This window comes from Hemiscyllium ocellatum (genome assembly GCF_020745735.1).
Source record: "Hemiscyllium ocellatum isolate sHemOce1 chromosome 27 unlocalized genomic scaffold, sHemOce1.pat.X.cur. SUPER_27_unloc_1, whole genome shotgun sequence".
NCBI lineage: Eukaryota > Metazoa > Chordata > Chondrichthyes > Orectolobiformes > Hemiscylliidae > Hemiscyllium > Hemiscyllium ocellatum.
In genome coordinates this window covers 3125922-3143758 of record NW_026867476.1, presented here as the reverse complement: position 1 = coordinate 3143758, position 17837 = coordinate 3125922, and the positions used below count along the sequence as shown (strand labels likewise).

Sequence of the window (17837 nt, the reverse complement as noted above, 5' to 3'; positions counted from 1 at the left end):
CCAAGATGGAGGACAGGAAAACTTTCTGGCTGTAACAGCTGCTCCTTTTTTGAGGTATTTTAGGTGATTTCCTCAAATTCCAGGAGCAGCAATTACTGTTTTATATGCTGTTGCATTGTTTTGGACTTTGGAAAAAAAGGTCAAAGCCACAGCAGTTTTAAAACTGAGAAGAACAGACAAAGGAAGCACATGGTGAGGACAGTGCAGGAGAGGGAGAGAACCTGAGGAAGGGCTCATGCCCGAAACGTCGATTCTCCTGCTCCTTGGATGCTGCCTGACCTGCTGCGCTTTTCCAGCAACACATTTTCAGAGAGAGAACCTGCACAGTTACTACCTTTGCTGTTTTGAATTCATGTATCTGGGAAAATTAACAAACAGTGGAATTCAAAACTAATCTTGGAGGAACCGGTTTGGGTGATGTTCACAGCACAGAATCAGATAAATTAATCGTTGGATTAAGTGTGTCCAACAGAAAGGCTGCAGTAGTGAGTAGAGTGGGTTCTTTCTTGATTATATGTTTTTGGAGATATGTCTCCTGATTAAACTTAAAACATAAGCCATAACTATTAATTTAACGTGGGGCAGTGTTTTGTAGGGGAATAAGACGGTGTTACTTTCTGGGTCTGTAGATTGTGAAGGAGCAAAAAATGGTCTTTAGTACAGTGATACGTACTTCTTGTCAGATGTGGGAGTTTAAAGAGAGTTTAAGGGTTACTGCAGGTTATATCTGCCATAAATGCTGTTGGATGCGAATCTTATCAGATCAAATGGATTAGCTGGAGAGACAGTTAGAAGCAATGAGAAATTTGCAACAGCAACACTATGTGATGGATGGCAGTTATAGGAGGGGGGCAAGTCTCAGATACAGTCACATAGATGGGTGAACTCCAGGAAGGGTAAGAGAGGTAGGTACCAAGGACAGGAATCTTTTGTGGATATACCCATTTCAAACAGATATGCCGTTTTGGAAAATGTAGGGGGTGATGGATTCTCAGGGGAACGGAGCACAAACAACCAAGTTTTTGGTATTGAGACTGGCTCTAATGCAACGAGGGGTACGTCGGGTTCCAAGAGATCAATTGTGTTCGGGGATTCTGTAGTCCGAGGTACAGACAGACGTTTCTGTGGCCAGCAGAGAAAAAGCAGAATGGTGTGTTGTTTCCCTGGTGCCAGGATCAAGGATGTCTCAGAGAGGGTGCAGAATGTTCTCACGGGGGAGAGGGACCAGCAAGAGGTCATTGTCCATATTGGAACCAATGACATAGGTAGGGAAAAGGTCGAGATTCTGAAGGAAGATTACAGAGAGTTAGACAGGAATTTAAAAAGGAGGTCCTCGAGATTAATATCTGGATCACTCCTGGTGCTACGAGCTAGTGAGGGCAGGAATAGGAGGTTAGAGCAGATGAATGCATGGCTGAGGAGCTGGCATATGGGAGAAGGATTCACATTTTGGGATAATTGGAAGCTGTTTTGGGGCAGTAGTGACCTGTACAAGAAGGACGGATTGCACCTAAATTGGAAGGGGACTAATATACTGGCAGGGAAATTTGCTGGAGCTGCTCGGGAGATGCGCAAAAGTAAGGACAGCAGATTCTGGAGCTCAGAGTCTAGATTAGAGTAGTGCTGGAAAAGCACAGCAGGTCAGGCAGCACCCGAGGAGCAGGAAAATCGACGTTTCGGGCTCAGTGGTTAGCACTGCTGCGTCACAGCGCCAGGGACCCGGGTTCAATTCCCGCCTCAGGCAACTGTCTGTGTGGAGATTGGACATTCTCCCTGTGTCTGCGTGGGTATCCCACGGATGCTCCGGTTTCCTCCTACAGTCCAAAGATGTGCAGGTCAGGTGAATTGGCCATGCTAAATTGCCCACAGTGTTAGGTGCATTAGTCAGGGGTTAATATAGGGGAGTGGCTTTCTCTTTGGAGGGTCGGCGTGGACTTGTTGGGCCGAAGGGCCTGTTTCCACACTGTAGGGAATCTAAATAAAAAAGGGTGGAGCGGATAAGTGGGAAGGAAGATGGACAGGTTGGACAGGTCAAGAGGATGGTACCGACCACAGGAAATGTAAAAGTTAACTATATAAAAAATACAAAGCAGAAATGAGTAAAGACATAAATATAATAAAATAAACCATACCCCCATACAGTAGGTACCCTTTAAATAAGTTAATAGATACAAGCCTGGAGTAAATCCAGCCTCCAGCCGGACCCCCCGCTTCTTGGAGCTCGGACCTTCCTCCAGCTCCAGGGGGTTTGTTGAGCTCCTGGGCTCCGGCCGCCGCCGCTCCTCCACCTCCCGCCACCGAAGCAGCCGCAGGCGCTGGCTCTCTCTCCTCCACCGCCACCATCTAACCTCTCTATAGTCAGCTCTGCCTCTACTGAGAGCCACACTCTCTCAGAACTGCAAACAACCTCTTCTGTACTATATTCTAAGAAGAATTCAGACTCTCAACAAACAGTATTTCTACACCATCTCAAACATCAAAAACTGTAAGTACCACAAACTTTTATATACCCACCTCCATAACCAGCGCTCCGCAAACATTCCAGAAGCTTCCCCCGGCCTCCAGCACAGCTCGGCTGCGATTAGCCATGAGGTCGGTACAGCCTCCACCCCCACCGTGATCAATAACGTCACTTCCGCCCCCATCGCAGCCACTTCCAACCTGCACATCCACCAATGTCATTTATTCTATCCATTGCTCCCGATGTGGCCCCCTCTACATTGGGAAGACTGAACGCCTCCTCGCAGAGCGCTTCGGGAACATCTCCAGGACACCCGCACCAATCAACCACTCCACCCTGTGGCCCAACATTTGAACTCCCCCTCCCACTCTGCTGAAGACATGCAGGTCCTGGGCCTCCTCCACCGCCGCTCCCTCACCACCCGACGCCTGGAAGAAAAATGCCTAATCTTTGCCTCGGAACACATGAACCCCAGGGCATCAATGTGGCCTTCACCAGTTTCCTCATTTCCACTTCCCCCACCTTACCCCAGTTCCAACCTTCCAGCTCAGCAGCATCCTCATGACCTGTCCCACCTGCCAATCTTCCTTCCCAATCACCTTCATCCCCACCTCCATCCACCTATTGTACTCTTAAGCTACATTCTCCCTAGCCCCCACCCCCCTCAATTTGTCTCTCCACCCCGGAGACTCATTCCTGATGAAGGGCGTTTGCCCGATACAACGATTTTTCCTGCTCCTCGGATGCTGCCTGACCTGCTGTGCTTTTCCAGCACCACTCTAATCTTGACTGTGATCTCCAGCATCTCCAGTCTTCACTTTCACCTAGGTTCACACAGACGTCAGTGTCTCTGCCCCTTCCCATTCATTCAACAGGAGAAGGCTCAATTTAACACAATGGGCTCTTGGGGTAGAGGGGGAAAGAGTCCCATGTCCAGGAGGAAGGTGTTGCCATTCACTCATTCATTCAAGAGGGAAGGAAGGGCTCAATTTAATGTAATGGGCTCTGAGGATACAGTGGAAGCGTCCCATTTTAAGGAAAGAGGTACGTTATTTTGTGGCACAGTGGTAGTGTCCCTACCTCTGAGCCCTGAGGGCCAGGTTCAAATCCTATTGCTCAGCGATGTGTCATGTTCGGTCAAATATTTTTAGTCATAAGTCACACGACACCAGGTTATAGTCCAACAGGTTTATTTGAAATCACAAACTCTTGGAGTGTAGCCCCTTCATCCGGGTTGGTCATGAAAACTAAAGCGTAGGAAACAGAATTCAGATAAACGATCAGCAATAGATGGTGATGAAAGACAGAACATCTTAACGATCAATTATCTACACCCAATCCTATTTCTGATCTACTTAATACATAACAAATGGTGTGTTTTCCAAATATTAATTTTATTTCCATGGTTTAAAAATGAATATTTAATGATAGGCAGTTTTATTTCCTTTCTCAGTTGGCCATTTATGACCCACAACAATTTATATGGCACTGTTAATATCATTAACCCTCTCATGAGATATCATAGGAGCAATTCATAGTGTCAAATTTTGTTTTGAGTCACTCAAGTCGATACTAGAACAGAGAAAGCATCCTGCAGATATTGGGAATCTAACTAAACGTTATCAACCTGAAATCTCAACAGGAGCAGGTGAACCGCCCCATTCAGGGAACTCATTCTGAGGTTCACCTGACAGACATAATTATAGGCACCAGAGTACTTAGTCCTGCTCTTCACTGAACACTGCAATTACTTTCCTTTTCAGTTTAATGATCCAACTCTCTTTTGAATGCCATATTTGAATCTGACTCCGATACACTCTCTCACAGACCATTCCAGAGGTTGAAGTATGTTCGATCGTTAATGAATTAAGTTTTGGATTTCTCCCAAAGGCACTTTGGATGGACTCTTGCTTCCATTCATTTGCAGTAAGTTCTTCACATGGACAAATTTACAACTTAGTGGATTTATTAAAATTTTTATTCATATTGGGGTAGCACGGTGCTTAGCACTGCTACCTCACAGCGCCAGGGACCCAGGTTCAATTCCAGCCTCAGGTGACCATCTGTGTGGAGTATGCATGTTCTCTCTGTCTACATGGGCTTCCTCCCACAGTCCACAGATGTGCAGGTTGGGTGGACTGACCAGGCTAAATTGCTCAGTGATGTGTAGGCTAGGTAGATTAGCCATGGTAAACGCAGGGGGATGGGGTGATCCCGAGTGGGATGCTCTTTGCTGGGTCAGTGCAGACTGAATAGGTCAAACGGCCTCTTTCTGCACTGTAGGAATTTTATGCATCTCTGTCTGATTTCTCACACATGCTCCTTTATGAAAGGGATATTTTGCTGTTGTGTTCAGGACTGCAGTGTCTATATTTTCACACAAAACTCTCCATTAAGTTTGCATGAAGTCCCCCCATTTTGTTGTATTTTATCTCGCATTCCCCATCCATTTTTTCTATTACCTTGTCTTGTCTTATAATCCTCTTTACATAGTATTGTCAACTGACTAAGATCTAGTTACCATGGCTGCAAAGTATAAGATGAAAATGCTTTTTTTTTCTGATCCCATACTTTTGTGAATCCATTACGACAGCTTGTTAAGGTCTCTTGCTAAAGAGGACTCTTAATACTGCATCGGGTTAGGTTAGGTTTTCTGGCCAGCATAGACGAGTTGGACCAAAGGGTCAGTTTCGGTGCTGAGCATCTCTGTGTCTATCAGATACGGGCCAGATGCAGACAGGTGGCACTGGTTTAGTTGGGGATCATGGACGTATTGGACTGAAGAGTCTGTTTCCAGGCTGTGCATCTCAATGACTATGACTACTGGATACGGGCCAGGAGCAGACAGGTGGCACTAGTGTAGATGGGGAATCATGGACTGGTTGGACCGATGGGTCTGTTTCCAGGCATTTGACTCCATAGCACCGAATGAATAGGGATCAATCCCAAACAGATGATAAAATAAAGGTTTCGGTACCACATTCGCTGCATGTGTGTGAACCCCTCTAGATAACGGAGGGCAGTGGGGCACTGCGAGGTTCAGTCGATCAGTCAGTTAGTCAGCACGTTCTGTCCAGGAGACTTATCTCTAGAAAGGACAGCAAACCGCCTTCTATCAGCCAGATTGTGAATCCAGTCTGGAGTAGGTCCTATATTTCTGAGATCATAGGTAGACAGGGCAGTGAAGAAAGCTTAAAGCACACTGGCCTTCATCAGTCAGGGCATTGAGTATAGAAGTTGGGAAGCTATGTTGCAGTTATACAAAATGTTGGTGCAGCCACATTTGGAGTATTGTGACCAGTTTTGATCACCTTGGTGTGTGACTTCTGACTTCTTCAACTCTGGGTTTGTGTTGAACTTGTTGGGATACTTTGCCTCAGTCAGCATATATAAGCAGTATCGCTCGGAGGGATTCATTTGAAACCTTTCAGCACTTGAGGTCAACTAGATTGAACTTTTCAAAGTTACTTGGACTCGATTTTAAAACTTACATCAGGACCGGTAATCGTAGAGATGTACAGCACGGAAACAGACCCTTCAGTCCGACTGGTTCATGCTGACCAGATATCCCAAATTAACCGAGACACATTTGCCAGCACTTGGCCCATATCCCTATAAATCCTTTCTATTCATGTCCCCATCAGGATGCCTTTTAAATGCTGTAATTGTACCAGCCTCCACCACTTCCTCTGGCAGCTTATTCCATACACGCACCATGCTCTGCATGAAAACATTGCCCCTTAGGTCCCTTTTAAATTTTTCCACCCTCTCACACTGAACCTATTCCCTCTAGTTCGGGACTCCCCCACCCCAGGGAAAACACCATGTCCATTTACCCAAACCAAGCCCCTCATGATTTTACAAACCTCTTATAAAGTCACCCCTCAGCCTCTGAAGCTCCAGGGAAAACAGCTCCAGTCTATTCAGCCCCTCCCTGTAGATCAAATCCTCCAACTCCCGACAACATCCTGGCAAATTGTTTCAGGTAGAGAAGTCAACAATTTGGATAAACAGCCAAAACGCTGACTTCCCCACCTCCTGCTGCTGCCTGGCTTTGCTGTGTTCTCCCAACCTCCTGCTTGCCTACTTTGGGATTCCTGCATCTGCAGTCTTATTGTTTCTAAAGGATGACAGAGCAGACTCGATGGGCCGAATGGCCTAACTTCTGCTCCGATGATCTAGTGGTTTGTGTGGATCATTTCAGTGGGAAAGTGCAGTCCCGGGCTCGACAGGCAGTAGCACCCATTGGAATCAAAGCTCACAGAATCCCTACACAGTGTGGAAACAGGCCCTTCGGCCCAACAAGTTACAACTGACCCTCCGAAGAGTAACCCACCCATACCCATTCCTCCTACTCTATTACTCTACATTTACCCCTGACTAATGCACCACACCTACAAAGCCCTGAACACTATGGGACAATTTAGCTTGGCCAATACACCCCAACCTGCACATCATTGGACTGTGGAAGGAAACCCATGCAGACACTGGGGGAGAATGCGCAAACTCCACACAAGACAGTCGCCGCAAGGTGGAATCAAAGGCATGTGCCTGGTGCTTGAGGTAGCACTGCTAACTGCTGAGCCACAGTGGGATTTTGGGGTGTGCTTGCAGTCCAGCAGAAAACAAAAACAAAAGCCCACCGACTCTCCCACTGTCAGAGCAGGCAGGAGGTTCAGTCCGGGGGGTGACCCACCGCAGCGTCACCGGCACAATCTGGTTGTTGGGAACACTGGTGCCCCCGCTGGTGCCTCTGCAAGTTGCAGGACAATGTGAACCCCTTCCCACACACAGGGCAGGGGAAAGGCTTCTCGCCAGTATGGACCCGCTGGTGCCGCAGCAGGGCGGAGGCCTGAGTGAAGGCCTTTCCACACTCGGGGCAGCTGAAGGGCCGCTCCCCAGTGTGGACCCGCTGGTGGGTCAGCAGGTTGGAGGCCTGGGTAAAGCCCTTCCCGCACTCGGGGCAGCTGAATGGCCTCTCCTCGCTGTGGACCCACCGGTGCTTTAGTAAGTCAGAGGAATTGCTGAAGCCCTTCCCGCACTCAGGGCAGCTGAAGGGCCTCTCCCCCGTGTGGACCCGCTGGTGGGTCAGCAAGTGGGAGGAATTGCTGAAGGCCTTCCCGCACTCAGTGCAAGTGAAGGGCCTCTCCCCAGTGTGGACGCGCCGGTGGGTCAGCAGGACGGAGGCCTGGGTGAAGGCCTTCCCACACTCTGGGCAGGTGAAGGGCCTCTCCCCGGTGTGGACCCGCCGGTGGGTCAGCAGGGCAGAGGAATCGCTGAACCCCTTCCTGCACTCGGGGCAGGAGAACAGCCTCTCCCCGGTGTGGACACGCTGGTGTCTCAGCAAGGCTGAGGAATTGCTGAAGGCCTTCCCGCACTCAGGGCAGCTGAAGGGCCTCTCCCCGGTGTGAACCCACTGGTGCCTCCTCAGAGCGGAGGAATTGGTAAATTCCTTCCCACACTTGGGGCAGGAGAACGGCCTCTCCCCGGTGTGACTGCGCCGATGAGTCTCCAGGGCAGATGGGGCACGGAAGCCTTTCCCGCAGTCACCACACATCCACGGTTTCTCCACGGGGCGGGATTCCTCGGGTTTCTCCATGGACGAAGTTTCAGCCGCACACAAACGGGAGTACAGCCCCTCCCTGCCGTGAATTCCTCTTCCCGGGCCGTATAACTGCTTCAGGCTCCACACTCAGTGCGCTGAAACAGTAGGGTGTCTCATCCACTCCCACTGATGCTGAAAACTTACTGAAACTGGAACATAAAAGCTTTGCTCCCTCTCACAGAATCATTGTCGAAAATCGTTGTAGTCCTGACAGATTGAGTGACTCTCAGACATTGATGTGAAAGTGTGGGCTGCAGACACTGGAGAGTCAGATTTGAAAAGTGCAGCACTGGACAAGTACAGTGGGTCAGGCAGCATCCAAGGAGCAGGAGAGTCGACCTTTCGGGCATAAGCCCTTCACCTGTTGATTCTGAAACTTCCGTCTACAAACCATCAAATACTCTGTAAGAAGAGATTACAAAAGTCACTACTGTCAGTCCAGGGTAGAAATTCAGAATAAGCAATTCTACTTTCTGCGGGCCAATTTTTCTTTTGTTATTCTACAAAATTCAAAGCACCATCCTACTCTCTCTCTCCCCCTCTGTTCTCATTTTGCTCTATCTAATTCCCCTGAAGATGCTGACTCAGGACCTTACAGGGACAGAAGAGCAAAAAAGGTCAAGACTGACATCTCTTTGGATAACTCCATCTGAAAGTTAATATCTTTCATGACATTTGGATACTGCAGAGAGTGAGCAGGTCTGATTCGGAGAGAAAAAAAAGTGTATAAGTTCAGGATGAACCAGCTTCTTGAGAAGCAATCAGACACAAAATGGTTAATGTTCTGGGGACATTAACACTGACACCAGAGAGAAACTGAACATACAAGCATGGCAAATATTAGCCTTTCATTTTTTAGAATGGGTTGCAGGCATCATTAATATGTAAATCCCAGAACTTCTCACAAGTCACCTTCTCAAGTTAACTGAAGTTTTTGTAACAAAAGATGACACCTCAGCTCAGACGATGCATTAAAGGTGTAAGGTCAGAGTCTGTCTGCATCCTAATTTTGAGTCAGACTGGTTCTATTTCCAAAGTGGAATTTACAAAATATTATATGTATTCACTGCCCGCATTGGCTCTCCGCTGATTTCTGCTAAAAATAAAAATGCACATTGATTGTATCTGCAAATACAATTCTACAAATACAAATTCACCCCTTAGACTCGTGTGTGTGCACGCACATGCATGAGAAAAAACAAGTGTATATTTCAGTGCTGTTTATCTCTATGTCTGTTTGATAACGAATACTTTATTTCTGATATTGTTATAAATCAGAGCTGGTTACTAATACTTAGATGTAAGGGAGAGAGAATTCCTCAGGGAGAGCACTAAGGATCTTGGGAGATCCCTACTTCTGGTTTACTTCCTAATGAAGGAACATTACGCATGAGTTGGGTTGCATGCTCTTCGGAAGGGTCAGTGTGGACTTGATGTTCTGAATAACCTGCTTCCACATTCTCGGGCTATGATTTACCACAGTTGTGTGCACCCAGGATCACAACATGCAGAACCACTCATCTTCTGCAAGTTGAAAGACAAGTCCCAACCTGCCCTCTCGTTTGTGTTTTATCTAACTGCTTATCTAGTGAGTATAGTCCACACTTCCTACTGCTGCCAGTATCCTTTGCAATGCTGATGAAACAATGCAATACTTATAGTACTGAGAATCATAAAGCTTCTAACAATACCAGTTACTGATTCACTGCTCCTTCTGATGCAGTGTATCAGAAATACAATTTTGGAGGCTGAACAAAATGAACAGTTAAAAACAAAAACCCACCTAACTCTTCACTAGGCTCCCCACTCAGCACGCTTGTGCTTACTGCCTTAAAGCATTTCATCCCCACAGTGCAATGAATTCCCACTTTCCACCAAAATCCCGGATGTACTCACTGAGTCAGTTGCTGTCTCACAAATGAAAGATTCCGTTGTAAGTTCTGCTCCCAGTCAGGACAAAACATCTTTGAAAGCTGCTCCGAAAGTCCAGACTTCAGAACGACACTTCTGCTTTCACTGAAGACGACTCGAGTCATACAGCATGGAAACAGACCCTTCGGTCCAACTCGTCCATGCTGGCCAGATATCCGAAATGAATCTAGTCCCATTTGCCAACACTTGGCCCATATCCCTCTAAACCCTCCTCACCCTAAACCTATGCCCCACTAGTTCTGGACACCCTCACCCCAGCTAAAAGACCATGTCTTTTTATCCAGAGTCTGTCCCTTCCCTGGATTCATTTCCTTCCCTTTCAGTTGCTGCAAATCAACAATTAAAGCCAATTTTTTTTTTAAAAAGGGAGTGAAAAACGAGAATGTTGTACTCACACAGACAAGGAATTTGCAGTCTGCAGTGAAGCTCAATCTTTATTCAGAGAGAGAGAGGAGCAGCAGCTTCCCGGTCGAACTTCCGCATTCAGACAATGCGTTTGCTCTGATAGGCAGGAGGACCAGTCGCAATCTGGCCCTCCAGGGCTTCCCATTGGTCAGTCCAAACAAGCTGGCGGAGCGTTTCCGCTGGTGGCGAGCAGCCTTGCTGACACCGGCGAACATGCGCAGTGCTTGCTGACACTGGTGATCATGCGCACTGTGTTCTACGGTGATGTTGCTAATACTGCAGATAGATTTTCAGTTTTCAGGAGACAACATGTGGGCGGCACGGTGGCACAGTGGTTAGCACTGCTGACCCGGGTTCAATTCCCAACTCAGGCGACTGACTGTGTGGAGTTTGCATGTTCTCCCGTGTCTGCGTGGGTTTCCTCCGGGTGGCTCTGGTTTCTTCCCACAGTCCAAAGATGTGCGGGTCAGGTGAATTGGCCATGCTAAATTGCCCATAGTGTTAGGTAATGGGGTAAATGTAGGGGTATGGGTGGTTGCGCTTCAGCAGGTCGTGTGGACTTGTTGGGCCAAAGGGCCTGTTTCCACACTGTAAGTAATCAAATGTTCATTAAAAATAATCTAATCTAATGTTCATTTAAAAGGGACCTAAGGGGCAACAATTTCACAAAGTGTGGTGCGCATATGGAATGGGCTGCCAGAGGAAGTGGTGAAGGCTGGTACAATTACATTTAAAAGCCATCTGGATGGGTATGTGAATAGGAAGGGTTTGGAGGGATATGGGCCAAATGGAACCAGGTTTACATCTGATCAGCGTGGATCTGTTTGATCGAAAACTCCATTTCTGTGTTGTATATCTCTGTCTATTTGGTAACAGATGCTTTATTTCTGTTGGTGTAACTATTGTTATAAATCATAGCTGGACACTAAACAGATGTAAAGGAGAGAGAATTCCTCAAGTAGTGCACCATAAGAATCCTGGGAGACCCCTATTTCTGGTTTCCTTCCGAATGAAAGAACATAAATGTTTGTCTTTGTGTTTAATTCCTAATTTTGTTTCAATTTTCTTCTTTGTTCCCCACTACTATGACTCACTCACTGTCTGGATGGTTGACAGACTCGGAGATTGTGGGTTGGGTCTTGATCAACTGAATGTTTTATTGTTCCACAAGGTGTAAAAGGTGTTTGGGGGGGGGGGGGGTGGAAATCAGAGCTTCAGTGGGAATCCAGCAGAGCTGAGAACAGACCGGCATGTTACTCTGTGGGAACAGGGAGATCAACAGGGGACAGAGAAATCAGGACCATGTTATCAGTGTGTCGATTAGCAGTGTCAATCCTCTACCTTTACCCAGCTTCCCATTCAACCTGACTGGCACGCATCCCCTCGATATTCAGAATCCAATCCTTGTCATCCTGAAGCCATGTCTCTGTAAGGAGGCTCAGATGATAATTATTCTCTTCAATGTGTGCAGACTATCCATTCACTTTTGTTACAATACAGCACACATTCAGGCACACAGTCTTCCCTTTCAACTTTTGTGATCTTTTGAATCCAGTTTTGATTGCTGGGACATTTACATTTACACTGTCCCTTTCTATCATTCTCGGGTGTTCATTTTCCACATCACTACACTGCTCACTGGCCTTGATATGGATGGGCCATGCTAAATAGCCCATTGTCCAGGGATGTGCAGGTTAGGTGGGTTAGCCATGGAAAATGCAAGGTTATAGTTTTGCAGTAATAGAAGCAGCAGTAGGCCATTTGGCCCATCCAGCTTGCTCCACCATCCATTAAGCTCATGGCTCTTCTATCCATTGTCTCAGCTCCTCCTACCTACATTATCCCGACTACCCTTAATTCCCCGACCGTGCAAACACCCATCCAACTGTGCCTTGAATATACTTAATGAAGCTGCCTCTACTGCTTCCATGGGCAGAGAATTCCACACATTCACGACTCTCCAAGAAAAACATTTCCTCCTCATCTCTGTCCAAAATCTACTCCTCCTAATCTTGAGGCCTAATCTCACCCACCAGCAGAAATAACCTGAGTGTGGGTGGGTGGATGGGGTGGGGGGGGGGGGGGGGGAAGAGAGAGAGAGAGAGAGAGAGAAGAGATGTGGAAGGGTCACTGTAGACCTGATGGGCCGAATGCTCACATCCACACTACTGGTCTTCTATGATATACCACAGTTGTGTTTTCCCCAGATCACAGCACCCAGAACCTCCCACCTTCTGTAAATCAAAAGACAAGTCCCACCCTGCCCTCTCGTATGTGTGTTATCTAACTGCTTAATCGTTTCTAGTGAACACAGCCCACACCTCCCACTGCTGCCAGGAACCTTTACAATGCTGATGGAACTATGCAATACCTGCAGTACTGAAAATCCTAAGATTCATCGCTCTTTCTGATGCACAGCATTGGAAATACAATGTTGGAGGCTGAAAGAAATGAGCAGCTTAAAAGAAAAACCCACCTACCCCTTCACTGAGCTCCTCGCTCAGTACACTTTACTTCCTGCTGATAAACCTTCGAGCACTTCATCCCCACAGCGCAATGAATTCCCACTTTCCACCAAAAGCCCGGATGTACTCACTCACTCAGTTGCTGTCTCACAAATGAAAGATTTCATTGGAACTACTTCTGCTCCCAGTCAGGACAAAACATCTTTGAAAACTGCTCTGAAATTCCAGTCTTCACAACCACACTGCTGCTTTCACCAAAGACAAATGGAGCCGTACAGCATGGAAACAGACCCTTCAATCCAACTCGTCCATGCCAACTACATATCCCAAATTAATTTAGTCCCATTTGCCAGCATTTAGCCCATATCCCTTTCAACCTTCCTATTTATGTCCCCATCCAGATGCCTTTTAAATGTTGTAATTGTACCAGCCTCCACCACTTCCTCTGGCAGATCGCACCACCCTCTGTGTGAAAAAGCTGGCCTTCAGGTCCCTTTCAAATCTTTCCCCTCTCACCTCAAACCATACCCTCGAGTTTTGGATTCCCCTACCCTGGGGAAAAGATCTTGGCTATTCACCTTATCCAAGCCCCTTATGAACTTCTCGAAGGTCACCCCTCAGCCTCTGACTCTCCAGGGAAAACACACCCAGCCTATTCAGCCTGTCCTTGTAGCTCAAACCGTCCAACTCTGGCAACAGCCCTGTCGATCTTTTCTGAACCCTTTCAAAAGTTTCACAACATCTTTCCTTTTGCAGGGAGACCAGAACAGAATGCAGTCTTCCAAACGTGGCCGAACCAATGCCCTGTGCTGCCACAACATGAGCTGCCCACTCCTTTACTCAGTGCACTGACCAATAAAGGAAAGCATACCAAATGCCTTCTTCACTATCCTATCTACCACTTTCATAGGAACATTGAACCTTCAGTACAAGGTCTCTTTGTTCAGCAATACTCCTCATAACTGTGTAAGTTCTGAGTTGCCTCACCAAAAGACAACACCTCATATTTATCTGAATTAAACTCCATCTGCCACACCCCCGCCCATCAGCCCATCCGATCAATACTAATTTATACAAAACTTCCTTTCTTCTCTTATTCCCTAAAAGCTGAAAATCTCCATCCCACACACTCTCCCTCCATTCTCACTTCGCTGAACCTAATCCCTGCTGTACCTACTGGTACATGCTGATTAACAGGCCCACACTCAGGGGGGATCCAAGTGAAACAAACAGAATACGGCCTTGGACAGAGTGGATTGGAAATGGTTTCCATTTGTAGGAGAGAGCAGGACCCGAGGGCACGGCCTTCAACTATAGGGAAGACCTTTTAGAATGGAGTTAAGGAGAAACTTCTTCGGCCAGAGTGGTGAATCTATTGAATTCACTTCCAGAAAAGGCTGTGGGGGCCAGGTCACTGAGTATCAAGGAGATCAAGGGTTATGGGGAAAAAATGAGAGAATGGGGTTGAGAAACCTATCAGCTATGATTGAATGGTGGAGAAGACCTGATGGGCTGAATGGCCTAATTTGTGTTCCTGTGTCTTAAAGTCTCTTGCTGTCCTGGCAACATAGAGTATGAGAATTGGGAGCAGGAGTCACAGGATCATAGAGATGTACAGAGCTGAAAATGTGTTGCTGGTTAAAGCACAGCAGGTTAGGCAGCATCCAAGGAATAGGAAATTTGACGTTTCGGGCATAAGCCCTTCACCAGCATTTCCTGTACAGCATGGAAACAGGCCCTTCAGTCCAACCCATTCACGCTAACCAGATATCCCAACCCAATCTAGTCCCACCTGCCAGCACCTGGCCCATATCCCTCCAAACCCTTCCTATTCATATACCCATCCAAATGCCTCTTAAATGTTGCAATTGTACCAGCCTCCACCATATCCTCTGGCAGCTCATTCCAGCACATACCACCCTCTGCGTGAAAAAGTTGCCCCTTAGGTCTCTTTTATATCTTTCCCCTCTCACCCTAAATCTATGCCCTTTAGTTCTGGTCTCCAGGGAAAAGACTTTGCCTATTTATCTTATCCATGCCCCTCATAATTTTGTAAACCTCTATAAGGTCACCCCTCAGCCTCCGATGCTCCAGGGAAAACAGCCCCAGCCTGTTCAGCCTCTCCCTGTAGCTCAGATCCTCCCACCCTGGCAACATCCTTGTAAATCTTTTCTGAGCCCTTTCAAGTTTCACAACATCTTTCCGATAGGAAGGAGACCAGAATTACACGCAATATTCCAACAGTGGCCCTAACCAATGTCCTGTACAGCCGTAACATGACCCTCCCAACTCCTGTACTCAGTACTCTGACCAATAAAGGAAAGCATACCAAACGCTTTCTTCACTATAGGAGAAAAAGAAAGGCTGGAGCGAAATGTTTTTCCCCCAGTAGCTCTGGCTGCTCAACTTTTATATGTCTTTTCGCAAGGTAGACAGAGGGTATTCAAAACTAGAGGGCATCCGTTTAGGGGGAGAGGGGAAAGATTTAAAAGGAACCTAAGGGGCAACGTTTTCACGCAGAATGGCCTGTCATCTGTGTATGGAATGAGCTGCCAGAGGAAATGGCGGAGGCTGGTACAGTGGCAACATTTAATAGGCATCTGGATTGGTACATGAATACGGAGGGTTGAGAAAGATATGGGTCAAACACTGGCAAATTGGTCATGAGATTAATTTAGGATATCAGGTTAGCAAGGACTGAAGGTTCGTTTCCTTGCTTTACAACAATATGACTCTGTTTCGCCATAGTTGGAACCATTTCACAAGACTAGAAACACCTATTCAGCCCTTACATCCTGTCGGTAACAGTGGCCTCACTGCGCATATTTGAATGGAGTTTAGATCAGAGTGGTCCTGGAAAAGCACAGCAGGTCAGGCAACATCCGAGGTGCAGGAAAATTGACGTTTCGGGCAAAAGCCCTTCATCAGGAATAGAGGCAGGAAGCCTCCAGGGTGGAAAGATAAATTGAGGGGGCTGGGGAGAAGGTAGCAAAGAGTACCATTGGTGAATGGGGGGCGAGGATGGAGGTGATATGTCAGAGGGGAGGTGGAGGGGATAGGTGGGAAGGGAGATTGGCAGGTAGGACAGATGATGAGGACAGTGCTGAGCTGCAAGTTTGAAACTGGGGTACGGTGCAGGGGGAGGGGAAATGGGGTTCAGTGCATGGTTGAAGAGCTTCAGGGCAGAGGAGATGACCTGGGGGTTGCAGTGAGAGAGAGACTCCTGAGATTCTTGTGGAGAGAGGAGGAGAACTTCTTCGAGGTAGGCATCCTTGCAAGAGGATTATAGTAAGGTTAAAATCAACAAAGGTTAAATTCTGGTTTCCAGCATCTGCAGTCCTCACTTTTGCCTGCACATATTTGAATGCAAGTTTCAGAACCATGTCTGCAGCTTTTATTTTGAAAAAAATTGAAGATGTTTTCACTCTTCAACGATGTTTCTGAATATTTCATTTTAGCTATTCTCAGTTTTATAGATCAGCCATTTCTCATGCACCCCTATGTCCCAAGTAGAGTCATCACTATCTATTCTCAGCTGCAAATGTGTTGCTGGTCAAAGCACAGCAGGCCAGGCAGCATCTCAGGAATAGAGAGTTCGACGTTTCGAGCATAAGCCCTTCTCACTCTCTTTGCTCAGAAGGGCGTGAGACAACAATCAAAGATGGCTTGAGGCATGAGAAAGGACAGGTTAGGGGATGGGGAAGAGAAGGGAGAGAGAATAGATGGGGGACAGTGGAAACAGAGAATTACAGAGCGTGGGGGCAAGAGAAAGACTGGAGGGACAGGGTGGAGAGAATGGAGGGGCAGAGAAAGAATGGATAGGAGGCAGTGGGTTGGGTGAGAGTTAGCACAAATCCCACATTCCCCCTGGCATCAGTGTTCCACAAATTGGAACTCACTCCTCCCATAGCAGACTTGAGACAATCATTTCTCAATATAGAATCATATAGCCCCGACCGGCCATTCAGCCCATCAAACTCACACTGACCCTTCTGAACAGCATTCCACTCAGACCCACCCGCTTACATTACAGGCCTGCAGTTTCCCCACAGCTAACGCACCCTAACCTGCATATCCGATCCACCCTAAACTTGCAGGTCTTTGGACTGTGGGAGGAAGTCACAGCACCCCGGAGGTAACCCGCACAGGTACAAGGAGGAAGAATGTGCCAAACTCCACACAGACAGTCACCCGAGGCTGGAATTGAAACCGGGTCCCTGGCACTGTGAGGCAGCAGTGCTAACCATTAAGTCACCATCCCACCCAGAGCTTAGTCTTTGTAGCTTCTAACTTCTCAGCAGAGGCTCTCTCCTCCTGACACTGTTGGACCACACCCGCTGCAACCTCCCTTTCCCACATCTCCGACCCTGAGCACATCGATTCCCGAATCATGGTGCCAGACACCGATGCCATCTGGCCTCCTGCTCCAACTGGAGGGAACCGATACAATCGCTGTCACTATTCTGTCCCTGACCACCACCTCCCCCTCCCCAACATTGTTCTTACTCCCACCACCCAGCCAATAGGTCTCAATTTACTCCCAATTACTCCCCCCCTGTAGGTCTCTCTCAGACCCTCTTCACCTGCCTGACACACGCTCACACCCTCCTGACCCTGTGCACTGACCCAATCAGAAGGCTCTGTCCAGAGGGGAATGATCATTTACCGAAATAAAGTGTCCAGATTAAAGTTACTCCCTTTCCCACCCACAACGTGTCTGCAGCCTGGCTACTAGCTCTCTGAGCCGAAGGTCCTCCAACATGTGATTGCCCTGGATCACAGAGTCCAGAACCTCCCACCTTCTGCAAATCCAAAGACAAGTCCCACCCTGCCCTCCCCATGTGTGCTGTGTAACTGCTGACTTGTTTCTCCTGGCTGAGCAGAGGCTGATAGCCAAGTTCAGTACTCACGAGGGTGGCCTCAACCGGGACCTTGGGTTCATGTCACACTACAGGTGACCTCAAGTCAC

At 47.5% G+C, this 17837-nt stretch overlaps 2 protein-coding genes across 3 annotated transcripts in view; one reads left to right on the top strand and one right to left on the bottom strand.

Annotated features, from left to right (window-relative positions):
- Positions 1 to 17837, top strand: part of LOC132807074 (zinc finger protein 271-like) — an 81989-nt gene that overhangs the window by 31218 nt on the left and 32934 nt on the right. The window contains exon 3 of the mRNA XM_060821376.1: positions 10507 to 10664. Within this exon, the coding sequence (XP_060677359.1) occupies positions 10507 to 10664 (158 nt within the window). The remainder of the gene's footprint in view (positions 1 to 10506; positions 10665 to 17837) is intronic.
- On the bottom strand, positions 3649 to 10479 carry LOC132807026 (gastrula zinc finger protein XlCGF7.1-like). 2 transcript variants are annotated; one of them, XM_060821334.1, is made up of 2 exons: positions 10394 to 10479; positions 3649 to 8468 (listed from the first exon to the last, which is right to left on the bottom strand). In XM_060821334.1, the coding sequence occupies exon 2, from the start codon at positions 8058 to 8060 to the stop codon at positions 7137 to 7139; it is 924 nt and encodes a 307-aa protein (XP_060677317.1). In that variant the 5' UTR covers positions 8061 to 8468; positions 10394 to 10479; the 3' UTR covers positions 3649 to 7136. The 2 variants fall into 2 exon arrangements, with proteins under 2 accessions (XP_060677317.1, XP_060677318.1); XM_060821335.1 differs by lacking the exon at positions 10394 to 10479 and adding an exon at positions 9963 to 10386.